Genomic DNA, 19828 nt, shown 5'->3' on the forward strand with positions numbered 1-19828 from the left:
TCAAAATCCATGTCTGTTCCAGTCCCACCCCTGGAATAGATTAGGCTATGCTCCTTCCCATCCCTGAAATACCCTTACACTGGGGTGGAGGGTAAGGGAGCAGTTGACACAGGAGCCATCTATATTGGCTACATGTTGGCTGAGAGCTCCCTGGTCCCTTTGCCACACCCAAAGGGGCTGGAACAGGGAGAGAAGCTAGCCCATAATCTCAGACCCTAAAGCAGGTTTGAGTCTATACAGCAGAGGGCAGTGGTACGTGCACATGTTACTAACCACTGCTAATACATTTATATTACAATATATGATGGAGCGATGGCTAAATGGGGAACCTTTATTGTGTCTATATGATAACTGTGGCAAGTAAGAATAGGGGCCAGGGGTTACAAAAGACAGGAGAAAGGGGGTTGAAAATCAGTGCAAGAGGCATTTGCTCCAGTATCAGCAAGCTGGCATCAACTCCACATTGTGAACTCAAGCTCCAGATGTGAATTTCCCCAGGGTTCGAGGACATTCAGATTCAGTGTTCTGGTTCAGCTCTCTCTTACCCAGCTGCACTCATGCCAGGAAGTTCAGATCCAAACCTCCGCAAAGTTTGTGGGGTTTCAGGCCCAGGTCTAGTGCAGAGGAGTTGCTTGCTGACACAGAAATTAATGTACAATAGAGGAGGAATGTGGAGGGGGCGGGGGAGAGCTAGTTCTGCGTTTGGAGAGTTCAGGGATGCGGGGAGGGAGAAAGAAGGAACTATGCACCAGGCAGGTTTTTCAGAGTTTTAGCAAAGAAAGTTAAACAAAAACCATGGCTACTGTATGGGGGCTGATGTCATCTCTCTCTGCACACAAAAGGCTCCACTTTTTCTTCCTTTGTGTAGCTCCAGGATGACATCACCTCCCAATCATAAGAACATACCCTTGTGCTGTAGCAATTCCCCTGCTGTGTCCAGCCGAAGGTCTCACTCCTTTTGCATATGTCACCCTTTTCCCAAAAACATTCCTTGACCTCCTTTGAGTTCTTAACTCGACTGTCTAGTCAAAGAGAGCCCTCTGGGAGCCAACAAATGACAGCAGTCTGTGGCCGTGCTGGGGCCTCCGCAGCAGATTTCAGCTGCTTTACAATGCTGTCAAAGCTGAATAGTGTGAACTGATTAGGCAGACAGGGCAACTGTGGCTATTTAATTCTTTCCAAGGTCGGATCCTCTTTGATGGGATGTACAAAGGCATAAGATTCAATCTTGTTATAGTGAATATTGCTGTTAAATGGGCACAGCGATAAAGTTGCAGTTGTAGCCTCACTTCCTAAGAAAATGCAAACATAGCTTGCGTGAACATAGTGATTAACAGATTGGTTTATTAATGGGTATGCGTGCTTGGCGAGTTAACGAAGCGTGTGGCAGTCTCTGCTGCCTGTGGGTACAGGGCAAAAGCACCCTGAGCACAGCCCAGCCAATGCCATTTCATAGCAAGAAAGGGGTTGGGGGAGGACTGAAGTGAATTTACTACTCATAGAAGGAACTAAATGTCAGCAAAGGAAACTAGAGAGCTGCTGGAATTGAACACCCCAAACTTGGGGGTTTGAAATCCAGGCCAGATCCAGACCTAAAAGTTGTAGCGCTGGGCTCATCTCTAATGAAACATTAAGACCTCCTTTCACAGAAGATTTTCAGCACAGGGGAAGCCACACATACTTTTCCACACTGCCCTGCAAATGCAGCTCACCTTTGTTCCAAAGGAATTATCTCTAGCTCAGAAAGGCCAGTTCACTTACCGTGTACACTCAATCCATCCCCCTATAATTAATTAGTTTGCCAGTAAGGCAGATCCTTTCATATGTGTGTGCTTCTGCGTGTGCATGAAAACGTTAAGTATTAAATCCATTATAAAGTTGGAGGGAAAAGTGCTGTTTTCATACCTATATCTGGTTTATTTCTAGTAATGTGCAATTAGCTGAAGTAACCTTGGAGCATATTATACTGTAGAGAAGAAGGAATTATCCATTATAAAGTGACAGAGAAATTTTGGGTAGCTTACCATTTACATGCCACAGCATCTGGAACCCCTGTTTAGAGGCTATTCCATCAGAGTAAAACACCACATGAAGGCTGGTGCCTGAGGTATTCCCTGCAATGGGAACAGTACTTCCACAGAAAGTGTTTATCAGGTTGGATTGGGCATTGGGTCCATCATAGAGCTGAAATGAAACAAGAAGAATCCCAGTGTAGTAAAAGCACTTCCTGATTCCGAGGAATTATAAAAGACTTCTAAAGAAAGAACAGTGAGACACAGTGTACATGCTACTCTACGGTATCACAATGTCCTAAGAGGAGCACAGCTAGAGTCGGATGAAATGTGACAACATAGATTGCCAATTATTGTCAGTTTGTTTGTTTCTCAGGCCTACAGTTGTTAGTATCACTCTCAAAGTTTGGAGCAACAACCTTGTACTTTATCACTTTGCCCTGGTTTAGTAATCATCTGATTTTCTGATTCATAGGACATATCTTTTCAAGACAGTCCAGTAAATAGTTGGCATAGAAACCTTATTTGGACATCCTCATCACTGAGTCTCTGGCATGTTCCTTTTTAGAATTTCAACATAAACCTCTCTCTGTTTTGAGCTGACTACTGTAATATTCTCTCTCCGCAGGCTGCAAAGACCCAAAGAGACGATCTCTAGGGAGCCAGCCAAAATTGATCTTTGTTCTAATTTCAGAAGTTCTTCTCTGAACATCCGAAAGTCCATTGGGTGGAGCTGTGCTACATTGTACACTCACATGGTAAAATGAAAGGCGCTAATAAACCATGCTGGTTGTAAGCTTTTGCAGAGTCACATATGATAAAATATTTCAGTTAAGTCCTCTGCTCATGCTGTGAAAAGACTAGGGTTTTCAGAATACCCTGTAGTGATTTAACACATTTACAGGCTTGAGGGCAAGAAGTCCACTCAGATACACTCTCAAACCCTTAAGGGATGAATCAAGAGCAGCTGTCTTCTCTAAAAGATATGCTGTAGTTCAATCAGAAGCTATGGGCCTGTTGCAAGAACTGCTGTGTGTAATTCTATGGCCTGTATTACGCAAGACATCACACTAGATGATCACAGTGATCACTCCTGGCCTTAAAGTCCATGAACCTATGAATCCCCAAAACATTACAAGTGAATTACAACAGGAGGCCCAACAGTCCTGATTGTCCTTTTCTCCAAAACTTCCAAGGTGAAGACAGACAAGGCTGAGAACTTCTTACTTCCAAACAGAAAAACCTCTCCTAGTTCTTGCAAAAAACTTTGTTTATTTGTGTTTGGTGCCAGGGCACAGAAGTTTGGTTAACGTCATCCTCCTTGGATGTTGACAAGTTTAACATCTGTCGATATTTTCTGCAACAACTGTGTAATTGACAGTGTAAAGGTAGATGAAATGAAGATGAGATGCACTGTGCACCAAATCACCTTCAACACATTCCTTGTCTCTCATTCAGCAAAGTCAAATGAAGTCCGATACGATTAGATTTCACATATGAGTTAGACTGGCTGTTTTTTTTAGAAAAACATTACTTCCTAGAACAACCTCTTAGAATACACATCATCCCACCCAGATTCCTGGGTCTGAAAACTCTGAACAGAAAAATGTGAATAGGGAAATGTGGATCAGTGCAGAAACTTAAGTATTCTGTACCTTTAAATGGACAGCAAAAATGCACTAAAAATGCATATTAAATGATTAAACACTAGGCACAATGTTTAAAAATAAAAGCTTATAAAAGTTATTGACTGAATCATTCAGTAGCAACACTCAAATTGAAATGAAAAACAAGTCTCATGGATCTTTTCTCAGTTTGATTTCATGAAGCGGGTGTTAGTTTTACCCAAACAGACAGCTAACAGCACATACCTATGTAATTCCCCTGAAAACAAACAGTCAGTTTTTCAGTACACAAATAACAGTTACTATGGAAACCACTTCATCAGTGCTGTCTCTTGATCTTGTTTTCAGAGCAGAATATTATTCACAGGAAATTCAAATGACCAGCCAGCTGTAACTCATTGAGAGTGAGGCAGGCATACTACAGCTAGAATTACAGACTTTTTTTTTAGGCTCTCTTACCCTTATAATGAAGGGAACAGCTGTGTATTTTTCAAGAAGCATTTTGAACATCTAAGAGCAAATTTTGCCCTTTGATATACACAAGCAATTGCCACTAAAGTTGTGTGCAAATACCCCAGGCCACGATTTGTCTCTTTGTGTTTAACTCTGCTTTTTGTTTACGGAGCCTCTGTTTTATCATGTGAACTACTCTTTGAACTGTTGAAAGAGGAGAGACAATTCTTGCCTAAGCCATATCAGGCAGGGTATTTCCATTGTCTGGACAGGACAACTGAAGTTTGGCGTAACTTGTTAGAGACTCCTCCATCATAATGGCACGAGGAACTGATGACTGGACTCCTTCCCAAGTATTCATCCAAGAACATGCATACTCCCTTTCTGAGAAGATATTTGTTTTCTGTTTTATTTGCTCAGAATTTTTTAGTGCTCATCCCAAATTCTGGGTGCTTCAGAACAATTAAAGCAGATAATACAAATGCAAAAAATGGGACCATCTAATGACACTGAGTTCTAATAACCAAAAAGCCAGTCCCCTAATAACAATAATTTACTAAAAGATCCTCCATGTTCCAGCTCATCACCATGTCTCCCACCCGAGTGCCCCAGGGGAAAAAGATGGTGAGGTTTGCAGAGTGCCCAGACAGTTAACAGATCTAGGCTCTAGAGAATTGATCGGGGAGCAAGTTCCAAAACCAAGGATACTCATGGAAAATGCCTTTTTAGCATCCCTAGAAGTGGATGTATATGCCCCACTATTAACTCTCTAAGAAAGGAACCAGGCAGAGGGCCTGTGCTGTCCTGAAGAAGTTGCTAAACCTGCCTGCTGGAAAGAGACTCAATGTGGCATGGATATAAAGGGGAAGGTGTGATATGCCGGAGACAGACTCCTGAGAGAAGGTCAAAGTGCTCTTTCTCTCCTCATAGCCTGGGGAAGACACTGGCTCAGGGTACTCCTTGACCAAATCCATTCCAGGAAGATGTGACAGCGTGGTCCAGTGAATAAGGCACTGAATGAGGACACAGGAGTTTTATTCGAGCTCTGCCACTGACCTGCTAGGTGACCTTGGGCAAGTCTTTATGCCTGTTTCTTGTCTATTTAGATTGTAAGCTCTTTCGGGAAGGAACTGTCTTGGCCTATGCGTCTGTACAATATCTAGTACAATGGGGCCTTGAACTTGCTCGGGACCGCTAGATGCTACAACTTGCTACTACTGATATAAATAATAAGCAAGGAGAAGCTGGTAAACTGACTGCCTTGTTTATGCAGAAGAGCAAGATGATTCCCCAGAAGCTTTACATTAATGACTGTGTTTTTTCCCTCTTTTCCTTCTTCCCCAGCTTTAGGGAACCATGGCTGAAGCAAACCTTCCTTGGTTTGACACTTGTTCTCTTGTTTGATCAGGCTGAGAAAGATCTCAGTCCCGACTCTCCATAGATTGGCCACGGCAGAGAAATGTTCCATCTGGAGAGGCCCATGCCTTAAAAGGGCAGGAAATTTATTTTGTTTCTCTTTATTTTCCTTGTTTTTCTTTTTTGCCAGTACCCCAGGCTATGGTTTCATGTAACATGCATCTTCTGTATCAGGAGGGCTCCCTCTGAAGTTACCTCAACTGCCTGTAACTGTGCAGAGCAGAAGCAATCTCTCAGGGACCAAGATCAAAAAAACATGTAAGGCTTTACCAGTCAAAAGCAACCACTTGAATTCTACCTGGAAGGTTATTAGCACCCAGTGCGGACTCTGACTGGAGTGCTGGTTCAGCCTGCTTCCTGTGTGAACCTCTAATGCTATGGCCACCAATATTAACTTTTCACTTTTTACACTTTTCATCTTCGCAGCACCTCACAAGAATTAATGAATTCCCATAATGCACCTGTGAAATAGGGGAAGTAGTAGTACCCCTCTTTCAGGTAGGGTGAAACACAAGGAGAGAAGTTAAGTGACATGGCTAAGGTCTCAAAGGGAGTCAGGACTGACATTAGAATTTGGGAGTCTCTTGCTGTCACATCTGCAGTCAAAGATTTGTTAAACAGAAGAAGCAGTCTGATAGGTAACACCTTTTATGGGCGTTCTGGGATCTTGTCATGGAAACCCTTTAGGATCCATTAGAAGGTGGATTACTCGATCCAATGAAGGGGAAAAACAAACACTCCATAAATACAATTTTGATTGTTGTTATGAATTTAGTTGAACCCTCAGAGAATCTTTAGAGCCTTCTCAGAGATCTTCCACAACAGCCTGGAGCTGAACTGACAAAATGAGATGCTTCATGGCAGAACAGTAAAGACCTGTTGTGTTCCACCCATCTTCTGAGGGCTCCAGAGCAACCCTAAAGCAATAGATGTAGCATGCAGAGCCGTGATGCTCCCAGAAGTGATATTTTCCATGGTGATATTTTTGTTTGACAAAAATAAGTATCAGGAGCAATGATTAAAGGCCATGTGGCCACCCTTCCAACTTGGATAGTTCTCTGAAAAGAAAAAACGGATAGCCCCACAACCAAGCCCATTAGCAGAAAACAAAAGGTAAGCCAAAGAAGACAAAATAAACAACTGAATAGTAAAGAACTCCTAAGAGGACACAAGAAATGTAAAATCGCCCTTTAAAAACTTTTTACTGATACGATCAGGAATTAACAGGGAAAATACATTTCCAAGAGACAAATTTTCTTACAGAAGAAATAGCTCATAAGGTGCAGGTTCAGAAACCCTCACATCTGTCAGACAAAAAAAAAAGGAAACTTAACTAATGGTTTAGATGTGGGTCACCACAATAGCTCACTGCTACACAGACATTCACCATCTAGTGCTGGGGCAGTTGAAGGGTTTCAGTGATTTACCGTGTGGACCACTCTGATCTCTGCCACGTAATTAAGCACAAAATTAAGACTAAAGGTGTGTGCGCATGGTGGGAAGGGATTACAATTACCTGTAGAGAAAAATCTCTGAGAGCTATTAATTCTACATAGTTGTAGACTGCAGATTTTGCCTGCACTTACCAACTGCTGCAGCTAGAAATATTTTTGTTTTAAATCTAGGGTTTCTGTTATTTATCTTACAATTTCTTGGAAAGTATTTTAATGTGATTTATTTAATGGTTTGACACCAGAGATGAAACCACCCCAAAACCTTTGCTCTAAACACCACCAGATTTTCAAGATGAGGAGAAGGGATTTCAGAAGCTGAATTTTGCAACTGAACAAAACCCCCAGCTCTGAACACAACTAGAGTTTGAGGATTTGAAATGTGATTTAAAATTTAGTAGCTTAAGCCCAAATATCAAACGTACCTACATTACTTAGCATCTCCCACTTACCACTTTGCAGCCATCTTCTCCTCTTCCCCTCTGCTTCCTCTTCCCTCCATCCAGGATGTTAAGTTAGTCCCCCTCCCCACTTCATCTCCATCTTCATCCTTTCTTCCATGCTAAATGCTCCTGTTCCTGGATTCTCTTACCTGCACCTCCACACTCTCCTCCTTCAAACTTCTCCTCAAAGCTCTTTTCTTATGGGATTTATAAAACCCCATAGTATCTGTGCATGTTCATGGATTCTTCCATGCAGAGAGGTATTATCAGCTGGGGAGTGACTGGCAGTCTCCATTCACTTTGTGCCACTTGAGCACCAAAAAGAGAGCAGAGCAGACCAGAGAATATGGTCCAAAATGGGGACAGGATTTGGGTATATGGCTCACCAATCTTTCTGCGTGCTTTGCATGCCACAACTGTGGGCAGCCTTCCTCTGCATCTCTGCACCTTCATTGCATCTGTTTCATTAGTTAGCCATGTTCTTCTGTAGTACAGAACAATGTGAACTCATGCAACACAAGACATGTGCAAAGATAATCTCTTTGGGATTTACACAACCTACGGAATGTGCAAATGTCTAGTTTTTAATAATAGAAGTGGTATCTGATAAAGGGAGTCTATGTTTTGTCTCGTTATCTGAGCCTGCAATACTTAACCTTATTAAAAGTGTCAAGTTGCATTAAATTCCACGTTTTACTGTAGTAAGAATTAAAAAAAAAAAAGAAGGAAAAGGAGGAAGAAGAGGAAAAGAAGAAAGAGGAGGAGAAGGAATTTTTATTTCTTATCCTGCCAGCATTATCACCATTTCAAAGCAAATAAGGGGGAAAAACTGGCTACCCAAGAGTTCGGTGAAACCTCATTTCTTCGGTATTCCTCCAGCTTTACACTTGATGCGAGAAATTAACTGGTTCCCTTTGCAAGGCTGTATTCTTTACAGTACATTAAAAAAGTATAAAGAAATGTAAGCTGTATCTATGAATGAACCAATGGAGACGCTGTTTAACAAAAACACTGTGTATGAAGAGAGCATACCTACACAAGAGTATGCCAAGCCTGCAGTTCCAAGCTAGATAGGGAAATGTTTGCATTGTTAGATCATCTGTTTTCCTGGTACAAGGCACTAGGGATTTCAGAGTGACCTGCTTCCCCTCTCTAGTAAAATGAAGAGCACCTTAGGCTGTTAGGGCTCTTACAGTCACACAGCAAATTCCTGAGAAGATGGGGTTTAGGTGAAGAAACCTCCCTTGTCTTTCTTCTTGAAAAGTTTGCTTGAAGAGGAAAAGAAACAGAGTGCTTGTGATGAAGCAGAAAAACCGCCCACCAGCATGGAAGGGGTTAAAAAGAGCCTTTGGGCCCAGCCAGCCCTGCTCCATTATAGCTGCAGCCAATGCCAGGCCTGGAGGGGAGAAAAAAGGAAAGAACTTGGCTCAGTTCGGGACTGACTGGTGAAGGGGCAGGAGCTAACTGCTTCCCTACCTGAGGGGAAGGATCATTAGCCTGCCAGCCAAGGCAATCACCAGGGAACAAGCACCGTCCCTCTGGCTAGAGACTGAGAATAAGAACATCCCTCTGGCTAGAGACTGAGAATAAGACCTAGGAGCACCCAGCCTGAGACAGAACTGGGTGACCAAAGCATGGAGACATTGTGGGGTTCTGACCCCACCAAACGTACGGCTGCCCTGCCTGGAGGAACCTCAGGCTGCAACTGAACGCTACCCAGGATCCACAAGGGGACTCTACTAGAGACAAGCTGCCACTACAACTTGGACTATAGAGGCCATGCCCCAAACTGATGGGAGAGCAGTAGGAAGTAGCTCAGGACAGTGGATGTAGGCTCTCTATTGGGGCTCCCCTACTCAGGGTCTGTGATAAATGAGAGGGGGGATAGCTCCCTTTTGTGGACAACCAGCCAGCCAGTTGGCTATGGAATCCCTCTTGGTGGTGGTTCTCTTTGTGCTTTACCTGTAAAGGGTTAATAAGTCCACAGGTAAAAGGAAAGGAGTGGACACCTGACCAAAAGAGCCAATGGGAGGGCTAGAACTTTTTTAAATTGAGAAAAAACTTCTCCTCTTTCCCGGAGAACACAAAGACAAAGGGAACAGGGAGCAGTTATGCTGTGAGAAGCTTAAGCCAGATATGAAAAACTATCAGATCATACCTAGAGATTGCTTATCTGAACCCGCCAGATATGTACATAAATTAGGAAATGTCTAGAAAGACACAATCAGGTTTATTTCTGTTTATTTCTTATTGGCTTGTGGACTCCTCTGTGCTAAACCCAAATGATTTTTGTTTTGCTTGTAACCTTTAAGCTGGACCTCAAGAAGGTTATTCTTGATGTTTAAATTTTATAAGTGGGTTTTTTAAATCTAGCAAAAGCCTAAGTTCCAGATGTATTTTCTTTCTTTTTTGTTTTTAACAAAATTTACCTTTTTTAAGAACAGGACTGGATTTTTGGTGCCCTAAGATGTTTGTGCATATGTTGTTAAATTAGCTGGTGGCAACAGCTGATTTCCTGTGTTTTCTTTCTCAGCTCTTCCCTGGAGGGGGTGTGTGAAAGGGCTTGAGGATACCCCACAGGAAGGAATTCCCATGTGCGCCTTTCTGGTTTCAAAGGGGTTTTTGCATTTGGGTGGTAACAGCTTCTACCCATCCAAGGTAAGAGAGAAACTGTAACCTTGAGAGTTTAATACAAGCCTGGAGTGGCCAGTATTAATTTTTAGAATCCTTGAGGGCCCTCACCTTCTGCACTCCAAGTGCCAGAGTGGGGAATCAGCCTTGACAGGGTCCTAGGTTGGGACTTGGTGGAGTGGAAGGGCCCAGGTCCCTCTACCTCTCTCCCCCAGCCTTAAACACTGAGGCAGCTTGACCAAGCAAGGAGGGCGAAAATCAAACGCTCCAACCACTTGGCCACCCAGCCCTCCAAGCCCCCCCGTTACAGTGCTCTTGTGAAGAGAACAAAATTTATGAGCCTAAGGCAGAACTTCTTGCCTTTTGTAGTACTTTGGGAATCAGAAAGACAAAGGAGTTCTATCTCACTTTGAAGTAGTAAAGCGTTGATGGACAAGGAAGATCCCTTGTGGACCTGTGAGAATTATATCCCTGAAATTATCCTCTGGCAAGAAAATCATACTCTGGAAGAATCCAGGGCAGACCTTGTGAAACCCACTATGAAGACGTGGGAATCCTCTTGTGGATGATGCAACCAAATGAATGAAAGAGGGAAAAGCCCTGACTGAAAAAGCCCAAATTAACTGTGTAAAGTTTGGAGCCAGTTGTCCTAGTACAGACAATGACAGACTACAGATTAACTTGACTACAAGATGAGTTAATTCCTAATACTCTCTGAGTGAAGTTAGACTCTGAACTGAAAAGAGCCCTGTGGTATCAAAATATTTCTGGCAGGATGGATCACTTTAGGATATCCCTAAAGACGGAGCACCAAATCAGTTTTGACGAAGGTAGACGGAAAATTTTGCCTCAGGAACAATTTAACTTACTGAGGTGTCCAGTAAGACAAAATCCTCCAGCAATGGGAACAGAATCCTAAAGCCATCTGAGAGGGAGGTTGGATCCTATGAATCCTACTCAAAGGAATGACAGAACTTACAGAAGTGGGCTGTGAGGAGGGACTTTGCCATTTTAGATTCCTTCCTCTGACAACGGAATTTTAGCTGACCCACTTGAAACTTTAAAAACATCATCCGGGCTTTCTAATGCCACTGAGTCCCTCCATTCAATGGTGGTTAAACCACAAAAAGAACGAGACAAGCTCCATCATTGCTTGGAAGGTCTCACTTGTGTATCAAAGCAGGCCAGGCTCTACATTGCCATTTCCCAGGTGAATTTGGAAGACAGAGGCAAGACATTAGAGGAGAGAAGAATTACAAACAAAGATGGATCAGTGCTGAATTTCCTCTCACTGCCACATTATCATGCATTAGACATGCTGACACTTCACAGTTGCCCCATTGTATTTAGTTGCTTTCCTGGAGGCAGAGGAAAAGTCACATTACTCTGAGCTGGCAGGGCGTAGCAGCTGAAGAAAATGTGCAACTAAAAATAAAGTATTACTCATTCATGCTGGGCTTTGCATGTCTTCAAGTAAACCGCCATTTGGTCGCATCCTGAATCACTCTGTGTCACTCACCATCTGAGGTTTATTTCAATTAGAGATCATGTAGCCCCTTAACCATTAACAAATTTATCACAGTACTGAGTTTTCTCCTCACTAGTGTGGTTTCCATTCTGCTTTCCAACAGTGGTTCTAAATATACCCAACCATCTGAGGAGCTGAAGATTAAGGCTATTTGGAAAAACTTTTTGAGCACAAATCTCCTCTTGGATCGTCAAAGCAGATCTTAACGGATATTCTGCTCTCTCTAATTGTTCAGCTCTGCCACTGAAAACCTGTTCATGCAGTGAAAGCATGATACCACCGGTAAGAACTGCCATGGAGAGCTGAGAGGAGAATTTGCCTTTTTCCTTAGAATGCCATACGGAGGAACTTCTACTGATGAATTGTAAATCCCTGTAGGTATATTATGTGTAGATAGGTTTGATTACTGCCAGCTTGTGTGCTAATGGGTTTCCAGATGCCGCTGCAGTCCAGCCAGAAGGCTGTAATTTACTGCCTGACTAAAGAACCCGGATGAATATATTCCATCTATCATCTGCTTCCACGGGGTGATGTGCTGCTGGTGATACTTTGCAATCTGTGTGTGACCACAAACTGAGCCACCTTCTGGGTTTGGAGAATTCCTGCTGGACTTTTAAAAAGACATATATATCACATGATAACTCATATGTCTTGGGCAACTCCCCCCAACTCCAGTATGGTGTTAGCTTATTTACTGGTTCAAATTAGGGAAGCAAGTAAAACTAGGGCCAGGGGAAAAAAAGTGTTACCTCTTTTCTTCTGTGTGTACCTTCATTAGAAAAAGAGGATTACCAGTTTAGTTCAGGCAACCATTATCTAATGCATTATTCCCACATGGAGAGAGAGGATATTATGGTGTATTCCTGGAATGTTGCTGTGGTAAAAACATATCCTGTTACCAAAAAAGGAAATGAAAGAGTACTCAAGAACAGCTTTCCTGTGAATGAATGTACCCATTTGCTGGAGCCTACATATTCAGGTCCAATAACTGGTTGTGAGCAAGGTATCTCTACAGGGTTTGTTGATGTGGGAAGGAATTCTGCGCACACATTCCCACCCCCCCCGCCTGGTTCTGGAGTAGCAGGAGGACTACTCTGTGCTTGCTACTGCAGACTCATGTCTTCAATAGCCTCCATGGCCTGGGGGAGGGCATGCCAACTGTCGGCTAGGGGAGGCTAGCCTCCAGGCCACCCCCCGCCGGAGCCCAGAGCCCCACCCCCTGCAGCCCCCCTGGAGCACCAGGAGGGTGTCCAGCTTGGCCCCAGCCCGAGCTGTGGCCACAGCACAGGGGAAGCCACAGAGCAGGAAGCAGGAGGCGGGCGGTCTAAGGGTAGTGTGAGAGCAGAGCCACACCTGGCTGTTTGGGGAGGCACAGCCTCTCCCAGCCTATGATACCTGCTGCCCATGCTCCATGGAACATACGCATCATCACTACACATGCAGGTTAGCCAATGGATATGCAGAGACATAGATCTACTATCCCTTCCCACCGTGCTATTGTAGACATCAGCTAGTGCTCTACAGTGCCCAGAAACTTGCCCTCATATATGAAAGGCCTGAATCCTGTCCCTTGCACATCATAACTACACTGGTTCTGGTGCTCATCAAGCATTTTTGTGCCTTTGGGAAGAGGTGGGCAGGCTTTTCCCCCAGGATCATTACAAGCGTATGCTAAACATGTTGGACTTTAAAGTGAGGGGTAAGTGCTGTGAGTACAAGAAAACAGAGGTAGTTTGCCACTGAAGGACAGGAAGACTAAAGGTTTTCAAATCATATTTTTCTTGGATAAGAAGGAAGTGAATTTCATATTCCTACTGCTAGACTCAAATCTCTAATGCAGTAACATTAAATTCTCTTTATTTATAAAAGAGTTTTGCCACTTTTGAGCCTATGATCTGTCACACTAAATAAAGTGTAAGTCAATAAGTAAAGATAGAAGAGTAAACTATTTCTTTCCTAGGTTAATGTCCCTAACCTCACTGGTAAAGTCTTCTGGCTATTTTTCCCCCTGAAAAGATTAATGCTAGGTTTCAAATCCAAGTCACAGCAGGAAATGTAATTACAATCTAATTCAACTAGTATTAGTGTCACATCAGAAAAAAAAAAAAGCAGGTCTGCGACAAGATATGTGCTTATAGGTGCTGGAACTAGGGGTGCTGGGGATGCTGCCCGCACCCCCGGCTTGAAGTGGTTTCCAACATATACAGGGTGTATAGTTTGGTTCAATGGCTCTCAGCACCCCCTTTGCACAGGTTGTTCCAGCACCCCTGTATGTGCTGTATCCACACTGTCACTACTTTGGTACGTGTAGCTGCTCTGATATTCTCAACAACTAAGCTGTAAACCCTCTGCAAAATGTCAGGCAACCTCGGAGAGTTACTAGGAGAGAGCCAGCTTCCACTGCCAGACCATGAAACAGAACATGCTGCTCATTTCTTCAGGAAGTGCTCACCCAACATTAATGTTAGAAAATGCCTGGATAAAGTCCATCAGTCCGATTCTCTCCTGCTTTGGCCCTGTGTACGCACTTACACTGTGCAGAGTACGTCCAGTGCTTAATTTGTGGCAGGGCTGAGCCCCAGGACCTCTAGGCTTGACATTTCATAGCCCCAGCACCTCTAGGCATCAGTTATGCAAGTAAAAAAATTGTGAGAGCCCCAGCACCTCTTTCATTACAAATTAAGCTCTGAGTAGGTCTAAAATGCCACCAAATCAGAAATGCCTGGCATTTTACCCCCACTTAGTACAGATGTGAATGCCTATGCAAGGTGCAAAGTTGTGGAGAATCAGGCCCCATGTAATCCAAACTCTGATGCTCCTTCACAGAGCTCTGTTGGGGATGAGGTGGTTTGGCTTGACCCCAACGCTGGCCAGTGCCTTCAAGGCACAACCTGACTCAAAAAACATTAGCATCCAGTGATCAAAGGAGAGAAAGAAAAGGGAAAAGCAACGCACTAATGATTTCTCATTATCTCCATGTGATTTCATTTCAGTTTGGCTCAGTCATTCATTTAATTTGCACTGGTTGATCCCTGATCACCTGCACACTGTGTTAGTGCATTCCCAGCTATACACTTAGCGTTTTGTTTTTTTTCATCTAGTTGATGACAGTACTTTAAGGAACCTACAGCCACTAGAAAGCGAGTGCAAGAGTTTTCTTTCTTTCTTTCTTAGCAGGCCAAGGAGCAACTAGTGAAGCTGAAAGTCCTTATTATATCTAGTTACCAAACAAAATACAGTTCCCATCCCAAGTCTTTGAATCATGATTTGAATATTTTAGCCACATTCAAATGTGGAATTGAAAAACAGGCTCTTTTATAGTTTGGGATCTGACCTGGGTCCAAAAGTACAAAGGTGTGGTAGGATTCAGAGATCTGTATCTATACACGCCCCCCCACTTCCCCAATATCTCCCTCACACACATATACTCTTCCTCCCCAGAATTCAAAGGTCTGGTTTTGGCCCATTTATACATATTATGAATAAATTCCTAATCTAAAACACATATTGTAAGTCACTCTTTCCTTACACTGACTCTTTAGTGACTCTATTCTTTTATTTCCTTCTGCAGTTACATGGGTTCTGGAGTGCATCCTCTATACAGCTGAGCAAGGTTTCTGCCAGAGTACACCTATATATGTTAACACAAAGCCTATTTCAAATAATAAATAATAATAATGAAATATCTCTACTTCTTCAATCATCTGGAATATACACCTGCTTTTTAACCAGTGTTATTTCTGGTTGGTCCCTCTGGAGCTTTCCTTTTTAAATGTAATAATAATGTTAGCATTTTGCAAAACTGCAACATCTGTTCCACCCTAATAATTATGAGGCTTTATTCTGATTAAATTTTTTCTCCCCTGACAAACAGAAGTCAGATTCAGCATGGATTTCAGCACAGCAATACCATATATACACAATCTGCTTAGAAAATCAGTGACACGCACATTCCAAAGCATTCTCCCCTTTCCTCTGTATCTCATAGACTCTGTAATAATGTCAAAATATTCCCCTTTTCACAATTCAAAGGGTGACACAAACATTACTTGATTTCCTAACTCATTCATCCTTGTTCTCATTTTACATATTAGCACATATTTGTATGCCAGCAGAATGAAGACATCTTTTCCGTATCCAGGAATCGTAATTTTAAATGACATTTAAAGACAGACATATTTGTATTATGACAAAAAATAATTCTTTTGATTTCTCTCAGAATGATCCTTTCGTCTAACGTGTCTAACTGAACTTTGAATTTTTATGTTTCTGGTTTTTGCCTCGGCAACTTGGCCACCTCTTTTGAAAATTAAAGACTCTTTAACACAGTTCTATGACTATTTTCTCCTGTATTTTACCCTTTTTAGTAAATTCATTCCATTTTTCTTTCATCAGAAACAAACTAGAAATTATTAAAACAAAGGACACAGTTCCCCACTTCCACACCACCCCCTCTTCCTCCCACCAACGTGTTCTATTTCTATTTCTTAAAATGCCCATCAAGCCCTCTCAAGTCTGACACTATCGAGCCCTGGCTCCTGGAATACGGTCTTCTAGCAGCCACATTTCTCCTTGAGGGCTTTCTACTGTGAGCATGGCCCCTGCCCTTCACTGATCAATGGCTTTGACATCTTGGGACTTGGCAGTGTGATTTCTCAGCTTGGCTCTCATGTTTCCTCTTTGACTTGGCCACAAAACTTTTCAGGTCTTAACTGACTCCTGATAGTTCTCAGTATCTTTTCTGGTCAGCAACACTTCCTTGCTTACCTTCTTTCCACTCCTGTCTCCTGCAGGAAGATGTTGGAATCACTGTTTTCACCAGTTTATTACCAGTTTTTCAACTATGAAAACTGGCACACCAAATGGATAAGGATGTAGGAGATTAAGATGGAATGGACGAACATGCCTAGCAGAGTTGTCACCTGACTTTCAGGAAGACCAGCCCCCAAATCACTAGCTATGCCCAAAAGAATACTATGAACCTTTAGATACCCACCACTCCATTGTCAGCTTCCTGGCTCCAAATAGCTATAATACTATTAAAAACTTTGGGATATAGTCCCTTAGGGTGAAATTCTTCCCTATGCAAAGCTTAAGTGGTGAATAAGTGCTTTGTGTTAGCCCCCTGTACAGGGCTGAATTGCACTTTTAGAGAGGCAAAAAGCCTTAACACATGCTGAATTTGAGTTTAAGACAACCCCTACGCAGCAAAACACTTTAGCATGTGTTTAATGTCAAGTCAACGATACTTAAGCATGTGCTTACAGCCTTTGCTGAAAGGGGATACACAAACATGTGCATAAATGCTTTGTTGAATTGGTACCATATGTTATATTGCCCATGTTAAAATAATGTTAAGATGTACAACTATTTTTTGCAGTGAGTACAACTCTAGCTCATACAGTATCTTGACCAGGCAGAAAAAAGCCATGTCAGTCCAATAGCATTCAAATCCATAAGGACATGTTCCCTTTGGAAACTGATGAACCACCAGGTTCACTTACCGGTTCAGATTCCAGCTTCTGATGTTGGCTGTTCACTAGAGTTCAAAGTACTAAAAGACTAAAACTGATAGACATACAGGTAAGATATACCATGTAACCAATAACAATGGCAGTTTCTTTACTTATTCTTCTAACAAAATATTTCTAATTTGAAAAAAATGAGGGCATACTGTATTTTCAGTGACTATTCTCCATGAAAGGAACTGATTTACATGAGGTCTGGATTTGGATTCATACCTTCAAATAGTCCAGATCACAGTTTGGTCCTTCTTCTACATCAAAGGATGTAAAGCTGTAGTTAAGTGTATTGCCAGTTGTAGTTTGGATGGTCCAGCTGCAGTATTCATTTAGAGGGTAATTGTCTGGATAATTTAAACTTTCCAAGATGCCATGGCTACGGTTGGCAATCACTATTCCTTGGCAAACTGGGGAAAAAAATACAGTAATAAATTACACTTTGTATGCTGCTTTCCATCCCAGGATCTCAAATTATCTACAAATACTACTGAATAAAGCCTAATAATACTGGCACGAGGTAGGTATTAGTACTCCTGTTTTACAGAGAAGGAAATTGAGAGAGAGAGAGAGGTAAGTGATTTTCCCAAGGAAACGCAGGCACAAGGAACAAAATCCAGATATCCCAACTACAAGTCGTTCTTTACAAGCATATCCTTCCTCCCAAGTAAGACTAGAATCATGAGCTGATCTCCCCCATTATCCTACATACTCTTTTGGCCTATTTTTATTTTTTTCAAATGCAAAATTATTCTCTAAAACATCTATTTATATTATTTTAAAAAACTCAAAATAAAAATGCAATGTACCATTTAGCTAAATAAGTCACTTTGAACCAATTTACAGTGGCTGTGGATGTTTTTAGACACAATACTGCAAACTCACATACCATTTCAGGGAACTAGGGGGGAAAAAAAAAGATCCCACATGGCTAGAAAGACAAATGAAACATAGTTGGCTTGAGTTGGACTTCCTAACTGGTTTAACATGCTGGAAGCCAGCATGAAGTTCTTAATAATACTTTCCCTGGTTAGTCATCAAGCCGAGATCTAGTAGAGGATTTGTGGATTTTGACTGGGATAAAGAGAATTTTCCCCTCCCCGGGGTAGGGTGGGATGAAAAATGTTTGAAAGAGAAAAGAAAGTAGAGAAAGGGTATAGAATAGCCATGCTGTTGGATCAGTGATTCTTATTTTCCTGAATCTGGATTCCACTGGACTCAAAGACTATCAATATGAGTAAATGCTGTGCTGCAGAGCATATTGTATTTGGTTACCCCATATAAATGTGTACATGGGAGCAGAATAAGATGAGGGGGGTGGCAGAGGGCAGGGAGTTAACAGGGGAGTCTCTGGTCTGATCACTCTGACACTAAGTAGTTCCCCAAGAGGGCTGACCAAGGAATGAAATGTGATTAGCTACTCAGGGTAGCAGGCTGGGCGAGCTAAAGGATTAATTGACCCATCAGCTGAAGACTGATAAAAAGGCACAGGAAGGATGTGCAAGGGGAACAGGGCTAGCTGAGTCCAGTCTCACAGAGCTCTCAGTTCAAGGAGACATCCGCTCTTTTTGGGCCCTAGGAAAAGGGCTGAAGATACAAGGGACATTGTACATAGTATTGCCATTTAAAACTGTAAAGGCATTGGAGAGATCTGAAATAAACAGCACGGTGTGGATATCTATCTAGTGCAGTCTGCGCAGGTGTCTGTGATGCAAGAAGCCAGGGGTGGATCACGCCCTGCTACAGGGGGGAAATAGAAAAGTAGGAAGTTCTTCTTTCTGGAACAGGAAATATACAGAGAGTTTGAAGAACACGTTAGCAAAGCAATTCTATTCCATAGAGGTTTTTATACTGTGTTCATCACAGTAGTATCGGAGGGCCTTCCAGTAGCGCTTTAAGAACATGATACTCATCTGTCACATGTAGTTTGTTCTCTCATCCTCTCCCCAGAGGGAGATGCACACGCAGTGTGGCGTTGTGTTTGGTTGGGATGTGTGGGTTTTTTTAATACAAATATACTTGTTGCCATGCATTTATGGAAGAAAAGGCCAGGCCAAAGAAATGAATCTTGCCCTTAAAGCAAAAAGTGGTGAGATTTGTGACAGTTCTCAGCTCCTGGGGAAGTTCAGTCCACAGTCTCAGACTGCCCCCAGAGGAAGTTCTGTCTTCCGCACAGCCACGCTTTTACTCGGATTGTTGAGAGTTCCATTTTGCCAGAGAAGCATAGCTGTCAGCCACCATCTTTGTCCTGGAGCTTTAGATGATTTTTCAGATACCTTGGCCCAGGCCATGGAGTGCTTTGAAAATAAGTAGTGAGACCTAGAACTTGATTAAAATTCTATGGGAAGCCAGTGTAGAGAGCAGAGGACAGGTCTGATAGATTCGCAGTAGCCTTTGTTCCTCAGGAGGTGTGCTGCAGCATTCTTAAGTAGTTGAAGTCTCTTAAGTGCTGAAGGCTTCATGCTCAGACATATTGCACTGCTGTACTCTTGCTTAGAATTGACAGAGGCATGAATAACTAAGGCCAGGTCTTCATCCTCCAGGATGGGATGGAGTTTCCAAGCCACGCAGAGAGGGTAGAAAGCATTACTAACAGATGCTATGTGAGAACTCAGCATTAGCAAGGAATCCAAGGGTACACCTGGACTGATGACTGAATTGACCAACTATGGGTATCTGAAAGTCACTTGAACTCTTCCATTATCCGTCATCAGAAATAATGCACATACCTCCTTTCCAAGTCTTGGAAT

General features: G+C 42.5%; 1 protein-coding gene across 5 annotated transcripts in view; it reads right to left on the reverse strand.

Moving 5' to 3' along the window:
- CUBN (cubilin) overlaps positions 1 to 19828 on the reverse strand; it is a 226786-nt gene that overhangs the window by 137326 nt on the left and 69632 nt on the right. For all 5 annotated transcript variants that reach the window (XR_012157573.2, XR_013635417.1, XM_073334127.2 and 2 more), the window contains 2 exons: positions 17301 to 17488; positions 2025 to 2184 (listed from right to left, as the gene is read on the reverse strand). Coding sequence is in view for 3 of the 5 variants with exons in the window: in XM_073334127.2 (XP_073190228.2) it covers positions 2025 to 2184; positions 17301 to 17488 (348 nt within the window). In the remaining 2 variants the exon portion in view is untranslated. The remainder of the gene's footprint in view (positions 1 to 2024; positions 2185 to 17300; positions 17489 to 19828) is intronic.

This window comes from Lepidochelys kempii, chromosome 2 (genome assembly GCF_965140285.1).
Source record: "Lepidochelys kempii isolate rLepKem1 chromosome 2, rLepKem1.hap1, whole genome shotgun sequence".
Taxonomy (NCBI): domain Eukaryota; kingdom Metazoa; phylum Chordata; order Testudines; family Cheloniidae; genus Lepidochelys; species Lepidochelys kempii.